This window comes from Didymella exigua (assembly GCF_010094145.1).
Source record: "Didymella exigua CBS 183.55 unplaced genomic scaffold M421scaffold_55, whole genome shotgun sequence".
Lineage (NCBI taxonomy): Eukaryota > Fungi > Ascomycota > Dothideomycetes > Pleosporales > Didymellaceae > Didymella > Didymella exigua.
The window spans coordinates 193,026-203,957 of NW_022984829.1; the positions used below are offsets into that span (position 1 = coordinate 193,026).

Genomic DNA, 10,932 nt, shown 5'->3' on the forward strand with positions numbered 1-10,932 from the left:
GGGAGGAGGACGAGCAGGGAGCAGCAGAAGAGGAGGAGGCTGCAAGCAGACGCTAGCCCGCCTCTCGCACGAGTGGCAGGCCCTGGAGCGGGAGGAGAGCAAGGCTATGGAGCACATGGCTGGTGACACAAGAAGCAACGGCAACTTCATAGGGTACGCGAACATGCTGCACAGCAAAGGGCTGCTGCGGCGGGTGGTGGTGGACGAGTGTCATCTCATCTTCACGTCGAGCGACTGGCGGCCGAAGCTGGCGGAGTTGAAGAACTTGCGGCTGCTGCCGTGCCCGATCGTGCTGCTCACAGCGACGCTTCCGCCGGTGCGGGAGGGTGAGCTAGCAACAAGCATGCTAATTCCGTGCGCAATGTACATCCGGGCAAGCACCGTACGGCTAAACACGCAGTACTACGTGTTGTGGTGCGAGCGTGGCAAGGCGTTAGAGACAGCGGTGGCGATGTGTCGACGGCAGCAGCAGCTACTGCTTAGCAGAGGCTGGAAGGGCGTGGTGTACTGTCGCAGCAAGCAGCAGTGTGAAGAGCTAGCTGAGGTGCTGGGGTGCAGGTGCTATCACGCCAACGTGCCCAACTGTGAGGACTAAGTGAAGCAGTGGTTGATAGAAGGAGGGCTGATGACAGCAACATCAGCGCTAGGCACAGGGGTAGACTTCCCCAGGATCGTGTTCATACTGCACGTGAGGATGCCGTGGAGCATGATCAACTACGCGCAGGAGAGCAGGCGTGGGGGGCGAGCTGGCGAAAGGGTGGATTCAGTGGTGTTAGTGGAGCAGGGCAAGGTTGAGTGGATGATGAAGCAGAAGAGCAACAACTTGGACGTGCAGGTAATAGGCATGTTTCTGATTATTAGCGGGTGTCAACAAGGGCTAATGAGCAGCTACTTAGACAGCAAGCGGGTGGAGTGCAACAACATGGAGACAGCTAGGTGCAACTAGTGCGGAGAGGGGACGCGCAGTTGGCACGACGCACAGCAGGAGGCGAGCACGGAGTGGCAGCAGGTAGAGGAACTGATGGATGAGCTGCGCAACGGGTGCATGGCGTGCTGCATGCTGGACAACGCCAGCACAACTGAGTAGCAGCAGCACAAGACAATGCAGTGCACCGCGCACCCAGGCGTGACAGGCATAGAGCTAGACGCATTTCAACAAGGGATTCACAACCAAGGTAGCAGTCACAGCTGCTAATAGTGCTAGGTTAGTTAGAAGTACTGCGCGACGTGGGAGGACGTGCAGAAGCAATGTTAATAGCTAAACATGGTGGTGCTGTTAGCAAGGACAGCAGCAGAGCTGGATTGAGGCGTTTAGATCATTTGAGAGCAGTGCAGGTATAGTAGAGAGCTTGGAGGGGACTGGAAGGAGTACGCAGCGTGGCTAGGGAAGCGGCATAGGGAGTGAGTGTGGGGGGAGTTTTTTAGTAATGCAATAGTGGTAGCAATTAGAGTGGTGTTGTTTATACAGCAGTATAACAGTAGGCAGGTAGTAGAGATAGAGTAGCATTAGCGTTAAGGCTAAATTAAGGTTATGTATCTTAGAGATACTTAACTAACTTATATGCACACATAATACAAGAGTTAGCAAAGTTAAAATTAATAAATAGTAATAAAAATAGTGTAGATAAGTAGAAAAAGAAGATAGAATAGATATTTAGCTATAAGATAATAGTAGGCAGGTTAGTGTTAAGGTAGAAAAAAAAAATACTCACTACTAATCAGTAACCGGGTTGACTCAACCCGATTCCTTTTGGCGCTAGTGAGACCCCTGCACGCAACCCAACCCGATTCCTTTTCACAAAAGAGAACCAGGTTAGCATACTCTCTACAAAATACTACTATCTAGCGCGCTAGCATCGCGCAACAAAGTGTTACAAACAATCTGCACTTTTTAGAATTTATGCGCGATGTTGCGTTGCGTAGATATCTATTAGCAAAGGTTGGCAACAGCTGTACAGCGAGCACAAGGGCCAATTGCACAACTCCAGAGCTGTTTGTAAATAATCACGCCACTGACCAAAAGACCATTTATCTAAATCTACTCTTGCTCTACAGGATAGAACAGCTTAAGTAAGCTTGTCTGTTGCATGTTGTGAGCTGATGCAGAAAGGCGCTTAGACGTGGCTTGCGTCTGCTGTAACGCTATCCCATTGTCTTCGCTGTCCTCCACTTCCTCAACGACAGGATCCAGAGGGATATCTAACTCAATGCTAAGCGTCTGCTTCCCACTAATAGGTCCACCGGAGATGCCCTCAGGCCCTAACCAGTCATCAAGGACCTTGCTCGCAGCGCAGACATCTGGACGTTCCTTCTTCACTAACTCCATCCAGAGGTGCACTCCCCAAGCACGGATTGTCTGCTTAATCCAAGAGTTTGCAAAGTACTCGTAAGGCATAAGGGTGAAGATGCCCCACCCCAAGCCCTGGGCGACCTCATACCAACGCGTTGCTCTTGCCAGGCGTTTCTGGAAGGCCTCCCTTTCCTTTATAGTAGCGTTAGGGTTGATCAGCTTTAGCAGAGCTGCAATGGCCTCTGAGCGGACCTGGCCTTTGCCGTACCGGTTTCGTGTTCTGTCGTTGCTGGAGATGAGGTCGTTTTGCTGAATCTGCGTTATCTTGTTGGCGTACGCTCGGCCCAAGAGGGCCTCCGCCCACCTGTACTCGATGTGCACAGCTGCTAGCATGCCCTCGTAGCACCTGCACCTATCCCAGGCAGAGCAAAACTCCACATCAGTTTCGTTTTGTCTCTGCGACCCTGCAAGGTGGCTGCTGTGCTGCGATTGCTGCTGGTGCTGGGAGCGAGGTACGTCTCTAGCAAACCTGCCTTGGAACAGTGCCCCACGCTCTCGCCAGCCTAGCAGGAACTGGCGAGCGTAGAATCGAGCGTTGAGGCTCCCGAGCGCACGAGCCTTCTCCAGAAAGATTAAAGCTGTGCGATACGGCGTTTGGGCGGCGTTGTAGAAGTCGTCTGTGTCAGAGACCGGCTGCTTGATGATCCAGGCGACGATGGCCTCGTCCTTCCAGGAAAGAAAGTTGTAGGCGTAGTGTTCGTCGCGAGAAGCCGTGTTGCTTGGTTCAATCAAACCAAGGTCTAGCCGCTTTCTCATCAGCGAAGCTTTACGCTTCTTGTCACGGGCCTGCTCAGCGCGACGGTTGTTGCTAGTGACTGTGGTGATCAGAGCTGCCGACTCCTGTGGACGTAGCTCCTCCAGATCGCTGCTGCAGTTGGATATCCGAGGACTCGACGCACGCGACGGCGCCTGGGCAGCTTGGCTTGGAGGCTCCACGGACCGAGCGCGCTTCGGCGACGGAGACGCTCCAAGTGAGGCAGGCCGCTTTGAGCCAGAAGGCGCTTTGCAGCGCAGGCCTGCGTCGTGAAAGCTCCCTGCTGCTGTAGACTGGACGGGAGTTTGAGCAGAAGGCGGAGCTTGCTCTGCGCCCTGGGAGGTGAGTGTGTCTGCTGCAGAGACAAGGCGAGCCCAAACATCGTCAGGGAGCGTGTCTTTGTCTGGGAGCGACGCTCGCACCAGCCAGATAGCTGACAGCAGAGAGTGAGCAACAAAGACAGGCTTGCACAGGCTCGTCTCGTCGGGAACCAGCCACCCGCAGCTGAAAGGGCGGTACGCGTCCTCGTGCCGTGGAGTAGATGGCGCAACTGCTTGACGGATGAAGAGCTTCTCGTAGTCTTCGTTGGGCGGCTCGTATGGCCAGTTGAAGGCAAAGGTAGCATCGCTGGCTGGGGGGAAGCTTCTGGGGCCGCCGTCAAACCGCAGCGCAGCTTGATTTATTAGAGCATTCCAGTGCATTTCTGGATTGAGCATGCGACAGGAAAAGGTTTTCAAGACAGGGATAGCAGATTTGGTGGTTGTAGGGGCTGAGGGTTGCAGAGGAAGAGGTTTAGGTGTTGCGTGCGCCTACCATAGTAGTCCCGAAAGTCCGAAAATCACGCCACGCACAGGTCAACCCACAACAGCCACACTAACCAGCGTTAGCAGAGCTTAGCATCTAATAAAACCTGAGACAGAATTAAAATAAAGATGCTCTGATGTAGGCAAAGCTAACAAAAGTAAGCAGTAGGCCACAATTGGCGAGTTCATTAATGTAAACACTATCTATGGAGCTGTTCAATACAATCTTTGAGTACCTTCCTGAGCACTGTATAGGAGTATGTCGAGCCCACTGTCAAGGTGTGTTAGCGTCGCAGCTTCCGTCGCACTTGCGGAGGGGCCATGGGGAGTTGACAGCAGCAACGCGCAAGGCAATTGTGCTAGCTGCAGCAGAGCACTCAGCGTGGGCGACGTCTGCAAACACTGTTGCCCTCCCCCTGCCTGAATCACAACCAATAGCCTACCTACCTGTGTATAGAGACGGGATGAGATGCAGCATGGCGACCAAGGACAGCAGTCAGTGCAGCTACATTGTCCGTACGCTACGAGACATACAAGAGCACTGCCGCAAAGAGCATGAATGGACAAACCCACGCAAGAGGGGCTGGCAATGCCCGGAGCAGCAGAACGGCCAGCCATGGGTGGAGGGGGTGTGGTGCCAGAAGTTCCAACCAGCCGGACCGCTTGGGCGACTGTTTGAGGTCAGCCAGCCTTGCGACGAGGGCATACAGCATGCTGTCGACGAGGAGGGCGACCTGCAGCGCGCGATAGAGGCGTCGTTCCTCCAAGGCACAGCAGCACTACAAAAGACCCAGCGGGACACACACGCCCAGGTGGAGGCTGACAGCAACCGCTACCTCTGGAACACGTGGCTGCAGAGAACGCGATGGGCGCGTCACCTTGCTGACTTTGACCGCTCGTGGCTGCTGCGGCAGGTGCGGCAGCCAGGCGACGAAGAAAAGGCGCTTGAGAGGGTGTGCTGGGCGGTCGAGATGGTGATTTGGAAGGCTCAGCGAGCGTCGTCGCCGGAGGTGGTGGGACTGCCAGCCACGACGTTTATTGAGCGCCGCGAGACAGGAGCACCAGATAACGAGAAGCCATTCGACGCACGCCAGACTGGGAAGACGATGAAAAAGTACAGCCGGTACTGGGTGTCGGTCGTCTGCTACCTATGGCGCACCTATCAGCTGCCGGACGCTCCCACCAACGCGGATAGCGTAGTAGACAAGGCCAGTCCTGTTGCTTCAGAATGTGACAGTGAATCCGCATCTACGCATCTTAGCGATAGAAAGCCGCGGTACCGTCTTACAGCCAGGCAGACATACACCCTGTGGCAGATCCAGCAGCTCCTTCTTGCAGCGTCGCGGGATCGAGGAAACACCGACGGCAACAACGACAGCGACAGCGACAGCGACAGCGACAGCGACAGCGACAGCGACAGTGACAGCGACAACGACGAGACAGAGCTAGATGAAGAGAGGGAGGAAGAGCTGGAACGCCGCGTCCTTGCATTTCTCATCTCGCTGCTGGATCACCAACTAGGAGACGACTACTACAAGAGCGCCCTGGTCAGCGCGACCGCTGTGCTCGGTGTCGATCGAGACCGAGGGTGGAAGAGTCCTCTTGTCTACACGACTACGCTGTCGGCGCTTGTCACTGTGTCCAAGATGCTGGTGCTGTACAGCGCTGTGCAGGCCCGGAAGAAGCAGATTGCAGAGCTCAGAGAGACGGGAGGATGGGCTCAGGAGGAGGCAGAGGACCAGGCGCAAAGCCATGTCGCGCTGGTGCAGGAGATGGTCACCCGCTTCATGACGCTGACAGCGTTTGGCGGCAAGCCCACGCCCATAGACTGGGTGCTGCGGCTGCGAGCCTATGGCAAGAAGATTCGCGGCGACACCAACGCAGCCGGCGTTGTGCAGTGGGTGGAAGACACCATCATGTACGGCTACGTGCAGTATAGCATGCCCCAGCTGCGCTCTATGGTCCACGGGCTTGTGGACACGACGCGGATGGAGCTACGCCGAGACCTGCTGCTTCTTGACGTGGACGAGCTCGGCCAGCCCGCAGACGGCGCGACTCTACTTCCAGCTATAGAGTGGGATAAGGTGGTGGACAACCCGGCTGAGCTGCGCGCTGGGTGGAACTTCCTGCAGGACCCGCGCAACACGTTTGGAGGCGTGGATGGGGGGACTTGGTTATCGCGTCGCATTGCCGACGAGGAGAGGCTTCGCCGGACGTTTGTTGACTGTGAAGCTAGCGATGTGTCCCCTGGTGGCCGTGGGATTGTGTGGGCGGCAAAGCGGGTGCAGCAGTATGAGACAGCTCTGCGGCTTTTCCGCGAGCACTTGCTGGTGGCAATGCACATGACGGGCGGGCAACCCGCGCGCGGGACTGAGCTGGTGACGGTCACCTACAAGAATACGCCCAATGGCCAGAGCCGGGGCGTCTTCGTCGAGGACGGGCTGATGGTGTACGTGACCATGTACCACAAGGGGATTGGGCACGCTGGGACAGCCAAGGTCATTCATCGCTATCTACCGCGTGAGGTTGGCGAGCTGCTCTTCTATTACCTGTGGATGGTGCTTCCCTTCTGGCAGAAGCTAGGGTACGCGTCCGGAAGGGCTGTCGACGCAGAGCGCAGTCCCTTCCTATGGGAGCCAATAAGGGAAGAGCAGTGGACTGGTCCGCAGCGGAAGAAGAAACGACGACTCCAGCAGCCGCCTAACACAAGAGAGTACAGGAGGGAGGAGAGCGGTGCGGAGGAGGATGGGTCCAGGATCGGCCTAGAGGAGAAGCCTATGCCTGTAGCTGCAGCTGGCAGGATAGAACAATGGGGAACCAACCAGATTCGGCGAGCGATCGAGCGCGTATCTCTGCGCTGGCTGAAGACGAAGATCAACATCCAGATCTGGAGGCACAACAGCAAGGCAACTATGCGTCGGTACATCAAGGACAAGCAGGTGCTAAAGACGCTAGGGTGGGGAGATGATGAGGCGGACCAGGAAGCCGAAGACGATCCTTTCGACCTGCAGTCCGGGCATGGGTCTAGGACGGCCGGGCAGATATACGGCCGCCCTGCGGACGAGTCTCCGTTCAGCGTCCAGGTACAGCGGCTTGCTTTTCGCAGGGTCAGCGTTGCGTGGCACGAGTTTCTTCAGTTCGGCTCGACGCTGAGCGCGCCACCAAAAGAAGGCTCAACTGCTGCAGCGGCCAGGGACGAGTCTGTGGAAGAGGAGTACCGGCGTTGGAAGCAGATGAGAAGCACGGATATCCAGGCCTCGCTCGAGCGACTGCAGGGCACAGGCGCCCGGTTCCGGGGCTGCCAGAAACCTGTTGTCGAAGCCATCATGCGGCAGGAGAGCCCTGTGGTTGCGATCATGGGCACGGGTATGGGTAAGAGCCTGAGCTTCATGTTGCCGGCGCTAACCTCGACTGGCGTGACAGTGGTTGTGGTGCCAATACTGGCGCTGAAGAACGATCTGAAGGACCGCTGCATTAAAGCCGGGATCAACTGCGTCGAGTGGGACAGCGAGCGGCCGCACGAGTGGGCTTCGGTAGTGCTGGTGGTACCAGAGTCAGCGGTGAGTATGTCTTTCGAGGCATTCATCAACCGGCAGCGCGCCATGGGACGACTGGAACGCATCGTCGTTGATGAGTGTCACATTGCGCTGGAGTCCACCAAGGGCTGGCGGACCTGGGTGTTGAAGCTGCGCAACCTCGTCAAAGCAGAGACGCAGCTTGTGTATCTGACAGCGACGCTGAAGCCGAAAGAAGAGAGCGAGTTTATCCGTTTGATGGCGCTACCACCAAAGGAACAGTGTGCATGGTTTCGGATGCCAACCACACGACCCAACATTGCGTATCAGGTGCACTGGTACAACAGAGAGGAGGAGGTAGAGGCAGATGTGCTAGTGCGGCTGGTGCAGGAGAAGAAGGAGCAATATCCCCTCCCTTGCCAGATCATTGTGTACTGCGACTCCGTCCCGAGAGCCAAGGACTATGCAGCGACGTTAGGGGCTGTCTGCTACCACCGCGAGGCTGGGACAGCAGAGGAGAAACTCCAGCTCTTGCGCCAGCTCACAGAAGGGCAACAGCAGGTGTTTGTTGCTACAAGCGCGCTAGGCCTGGGCGTGGACCACGGTCTTATCCGCGTAGTGCTCTTTGTAGGGCAAGTTAGAAGACTGCGGGACTTGGTGCAGCAATCAGGGCGCGCTGGCCGGGACGGAGCTAGGAGTGAGTCCATCATTCTTCGAGGCGCTTCGTATAGCCCAGAGGGCAAGCGGTTGGCCGGTGGTCGATACGTAGACATAGAGCCAGAGATCTATGAGATCGTCGAGGGCGGCTGCTGCATCCGGGTCGTGCTTGACCGGGAAATGGACGGGAACACCGCGCGGCAAGGCTGCGGAAAGGGAGAAGCGGCGTGCGGTTGGTGCCAGGAGCAGGGGGCCGTTGAAGCGAAGGGTGAGGAGGCAGTGGGTGAGGCAGACCGGGCTGAATTCCAGCGCAGCTTAGTTGCGCGTAGGAGCCTGGGACGTCAAGAGATGGCGCTGCAATCGCAAGAGCAGCTGGAGGTAGAAAAGCTGCAGGAGATGCTCGAGGAGTGGAAGGACGGCTGCCAGTGGTGCCGCGTGAACGAGTGGGCAGGCGTAAAGCAGCACCGGCTTGCTGAGTGCAGGCAAGAGCAGGCGGACGACGTGCGCGAGGGGGTCAAGGAGCTGCTGAAGAGGGTGCGATGGGAGAGGTACAGCTGCTGCTATACGTGCGGCATCCCCCAGTCCATCTGCGCGAGCTACAGAGAGCAAGCAGACGCAGGCTGGGGCAAGGTAGCAGGCGCGCCGTGTCAGTATACAGGGGTGTTGGCTGCGTCAATTATATCGATTTGGATAGCGGCTGGAAGTCTGTTTGACGAGTGGATGCAGACGCAGATGCAAAAAGAGAGCAGTACGCAGGCAGAGACAGAGGCTCAGTTCAACGACGTGTTAAGGTGGATGGCAAAACTGATCTGGTGGGGAGGAATACAGAGCAACAAGATGTGCTGGATATTTGTAAAGTTTATAGAACTATTTGCAGCGTAGAGAAAGACTTTAAGTAGAGTAAGGTATTAGATAGCAGTGCAGTGCTTTAAGTCCTAGCCAAAATAAGGGCGCAGGGAGGACACCAAACCGCAGCAAAAGAGGCTTAGTGTTAGGGGTTAACCCCTTTTAAGTGATCTGCTTTAGTAGTCCCCCATATTACCCTAACACTACTAACCTGCTATTACTTTGCGCCTAACCTAAACTATCACCGAGTGTCCCACATCACCGAGTGTCCCAAAACTTGCCAAGCCCTCTACCTACTCTCTCTCTCTAACATGCCTCAACTACCAAACGCGTTATTACTTGAACATGAAGGGAGGCTTCAGCTTGCTATTGAAGCCTTGAAATCCGGACAATTCCGAAGCCACTGGGCTGCTGCAGAGGCATTTAACGTTGATCGCCGTACACTCTCTCGTCGCGTCCAAGGACTCACATTTCGCGCAGAAGCTGCCCCTAACTGCCAGAAGCTCACTGCGACTGAACAGCAGACGATCATCCAATACATACTCGACCTCGACTTGCGAGGATTTGCGCCCCGGCTGTGCGAGGTGGCAGATATGGCTGATAAACTGCTGGCTGTACGCAGTGGCAAGCCTATTGGCAAGTGCTGGGCTGATCGCTTTGTAACGCGCTTGCCTGAGCTCAAAATGGCCTTTAATTAAGCAAAGGATAGGCAGAGAATACTCCAGGAGGATCTAGAGATAATTGGCGCGTGGTTTAAGCTGGTGGAGGAGACTAAAGCCAAGTATGGCGTCCACAATGACGACGTGCACAACTTTGATGAGACTGGCTTCTAGATGGGCGTGATTGGCTCCATGAAGGTCGTCACAGGTGCAGAGAGACGCGCCCGACCTGCGCTTGTTCAGCCAGGCGATCGCGAGTGGGTTACAGTTATCCAGAGCATCTGCGCTGCTGGGTACGCGACCCTGCCCTTCATCATCTACAAGGGACGCGTCCACATCTCTGCCTGGTACAAGGAGGCTTCAATACCGCGTAATTGGAAGCTCTTAGTCTCTGAGAACGGCTGGACAAACAACGCGCTTGGTCTGGAGTGGTTGAAGCACTTTAACGCGCATACAAAGACGCGCCAGGTGGGGGGGTACCAGCTGCTCATTTTAGACGGCCATGAGAGCCACCTCAACCAGCATTTTAAGGACTACTGCCTTGAACACAAGATCCTAACCCTCTGTATGCCCCCCTATTCATCGCACATCCTCCAGCCGCTTGATGTGGTCTGCTTCTCGCCGCTGAAGCGCAGGTACTCCCAGCGCGTCAGAGACTTGGCACGCTGACGCGTCTTCCATATTAACAAAGAAGGCTTCCTCCCTGCCTTTAAGGACGCGTTTTTTAACGTGTTTACAGAGCAGAACTGTTAAAAGGCTTTTGAGGCAGCAGGGCTAGTCCCAATTAACGCGCAGGTTGTATTAGATCGCCTTAAAGTGTGGCTGCGTACCTAGCCAAGATAAGGGCGCGGGGAGGACACCGAACCGCGGCAAAAGAGGCTTAGCGTTAGGGTTTGACCCCTTTTAAGTGATCTGCTTTGGTGGTCCCCCGCGTTACCCTAACACTACCAACCCGCCATTACTTTGGGCCTAAATTAAAAAATATCTTATACAAACTCAATTCTTATATACTTTGTGCAGCGACGCTGAGCGTTTTGTCTGTCTATTCAGCAAAACTTAGTGCTGTTATAGTAAGTAGGGTTAGGGTTTCTGCGCGATGGAGCGTGTGTGGGACAGCCAAGCAAACAATTCAGGCAGCAGCGAAAACAACACTGCAAACTCCTACAGATGGCCCCAGCAGCTCACACTCAGCAATTCTGATAACGTTTTCTGCTTTCTTAAAGGCTTTAGCATTATTGTTTGCAAGCAGCACTGTACAGCAGTTGTGAGTCTTGATGCGCATCTCCGCAAATATCATGCTGCATCTGCTGCGCTACGGCGAAAGATACTTGAGCGCTTCACTCAATTT

The 10,932-nt window shown here is 55.5% G+C and overlaps 7 protein-coding genes across 7 annotated transcripts in view; 4 read left to right on the top strand and 3 right to left on the bottom strand.

The window, feature by feature from the left end:
• Window positions 1–163: 163 nt before the first annotated feature.
• On the top strand, window positions 164–946 carry M421DRAFT_76340 (P-loop containing nucleoside triphosphate hydrolase protein; the record flags this gene model as incomplete). Its single annotated transcript, XM_033597210.1, is given in 2 exon segments — window positions 164–584; window positions 597–946. 2 exon segments carry the CDS (start codon window positions 164–166, stop codon window positions 944–946), a joined length of 771 nt encoding a protein of 256 aa, XP_033443353.1.
• On the bottom strand, window positions 603–1,512 carry M421DRAFT_426209 (uncharacterized protein). The gene has a single exon (XM_033594331.1). The coding sequence runs from the start codon at window positions 1,135–1,137 to the stop codon at window positions 943–945; it is 195 nt and encodes a 64-aa protein (XP_033443354.1). The 5' UTR covers window positions 1,138–1,512; the 3' UTR covers window positions 603–942.
• Window positions 1,513–2,152: 640 nt separating this feature from the next.
• Window positions 2,153–2,443, bottom strand: M421DRAFT_49791 (uncharacterized protein; the record flags this gene model as incomplete). The annotated part of the gene is made up of 1 exon (XM_033594786.1): window positions 2,153–2,443. A coding segment is annotated over one exon (291 nt), but the record flags the coding sequence as incomplete, so codon positions are not given.
• A 447-nt stretch (window positions 2,444–2,890) lies between these two features.
• Window positions 2,891–3,805, bottom strand: M421DRAFT_19418 (uncharacterized protein; the record flags this gene model as incomplete). The annotated part of the gene is made up of 2 exons (XM_033588033.1): window positions 2,891–3,280; window positions 3,404–3,805. Coding segments are annotated over 2 exons (792 nt in total), but the record flags the coding sequence as incomplete, so codon positions are not given.
• Window positions 3,806–4,113: 308 nt separating this feature from the next.
• M421DRAFT_15124 (uncharacterized protein) lies at window positions 4,114–5,076 on the top strand (the record flags this gene model as incomplete). The annotated part of the gene is made up of 1 exon (XM_033587575.1): window positions 4,114–5,076. A coding segment is annotated over one exon (963 nt), but the record flags the coding sequence as incomplete, so codon positions are not given.
• A 603-nt stretch (window positions 5,077–5,679) lies between these two features.
• On the top strand, window positions 5,680–6,348 carry M421DRAFT_13137 (uncharacterized protein; the record flags this gene model as incomplete). Its single annotated transcript, XM_033587384.1, has 1 exon — window positions 5,680–6,348. A coding segment is annotated over one exon (669 nt), but the record flags the coding sequence as incomplete, so codon positions are not given.
• A 471-nt stretch (window positions 6,349–6,819) lies between these two features.
• M421DRAFT_76226 (P-loop containing nucleoside triphosphate hydrolase protein) overlaps window positions 6,820–10,932 on the top strand; it is a gene marked incomplete at both ends in the record, with an annotated part of 5,033 nt that continues 920 nt past the window's right edge. Inside the window, one exon of the mRNA XM_033597204.1 lies at window positions 6,820–8,334. Within this exon, the coding sequence (XP_033443359.1) occupies window positions 6,820–8,334 (1,515 nt within the window). The remainder of the gene's footprint in view (window positions 8,335–10,932) is intronic.

What these genes read in the sequence shown, in the direction of transcription:
- M421DRAFT_426209 (XM_033594331.1), bottom strand. Translation starts at nt 1,137, where the DNA reads ATGCCTGTCACGCCTGGGTGCGCGGTGCACTGCATTGTCTTGTGCTGC.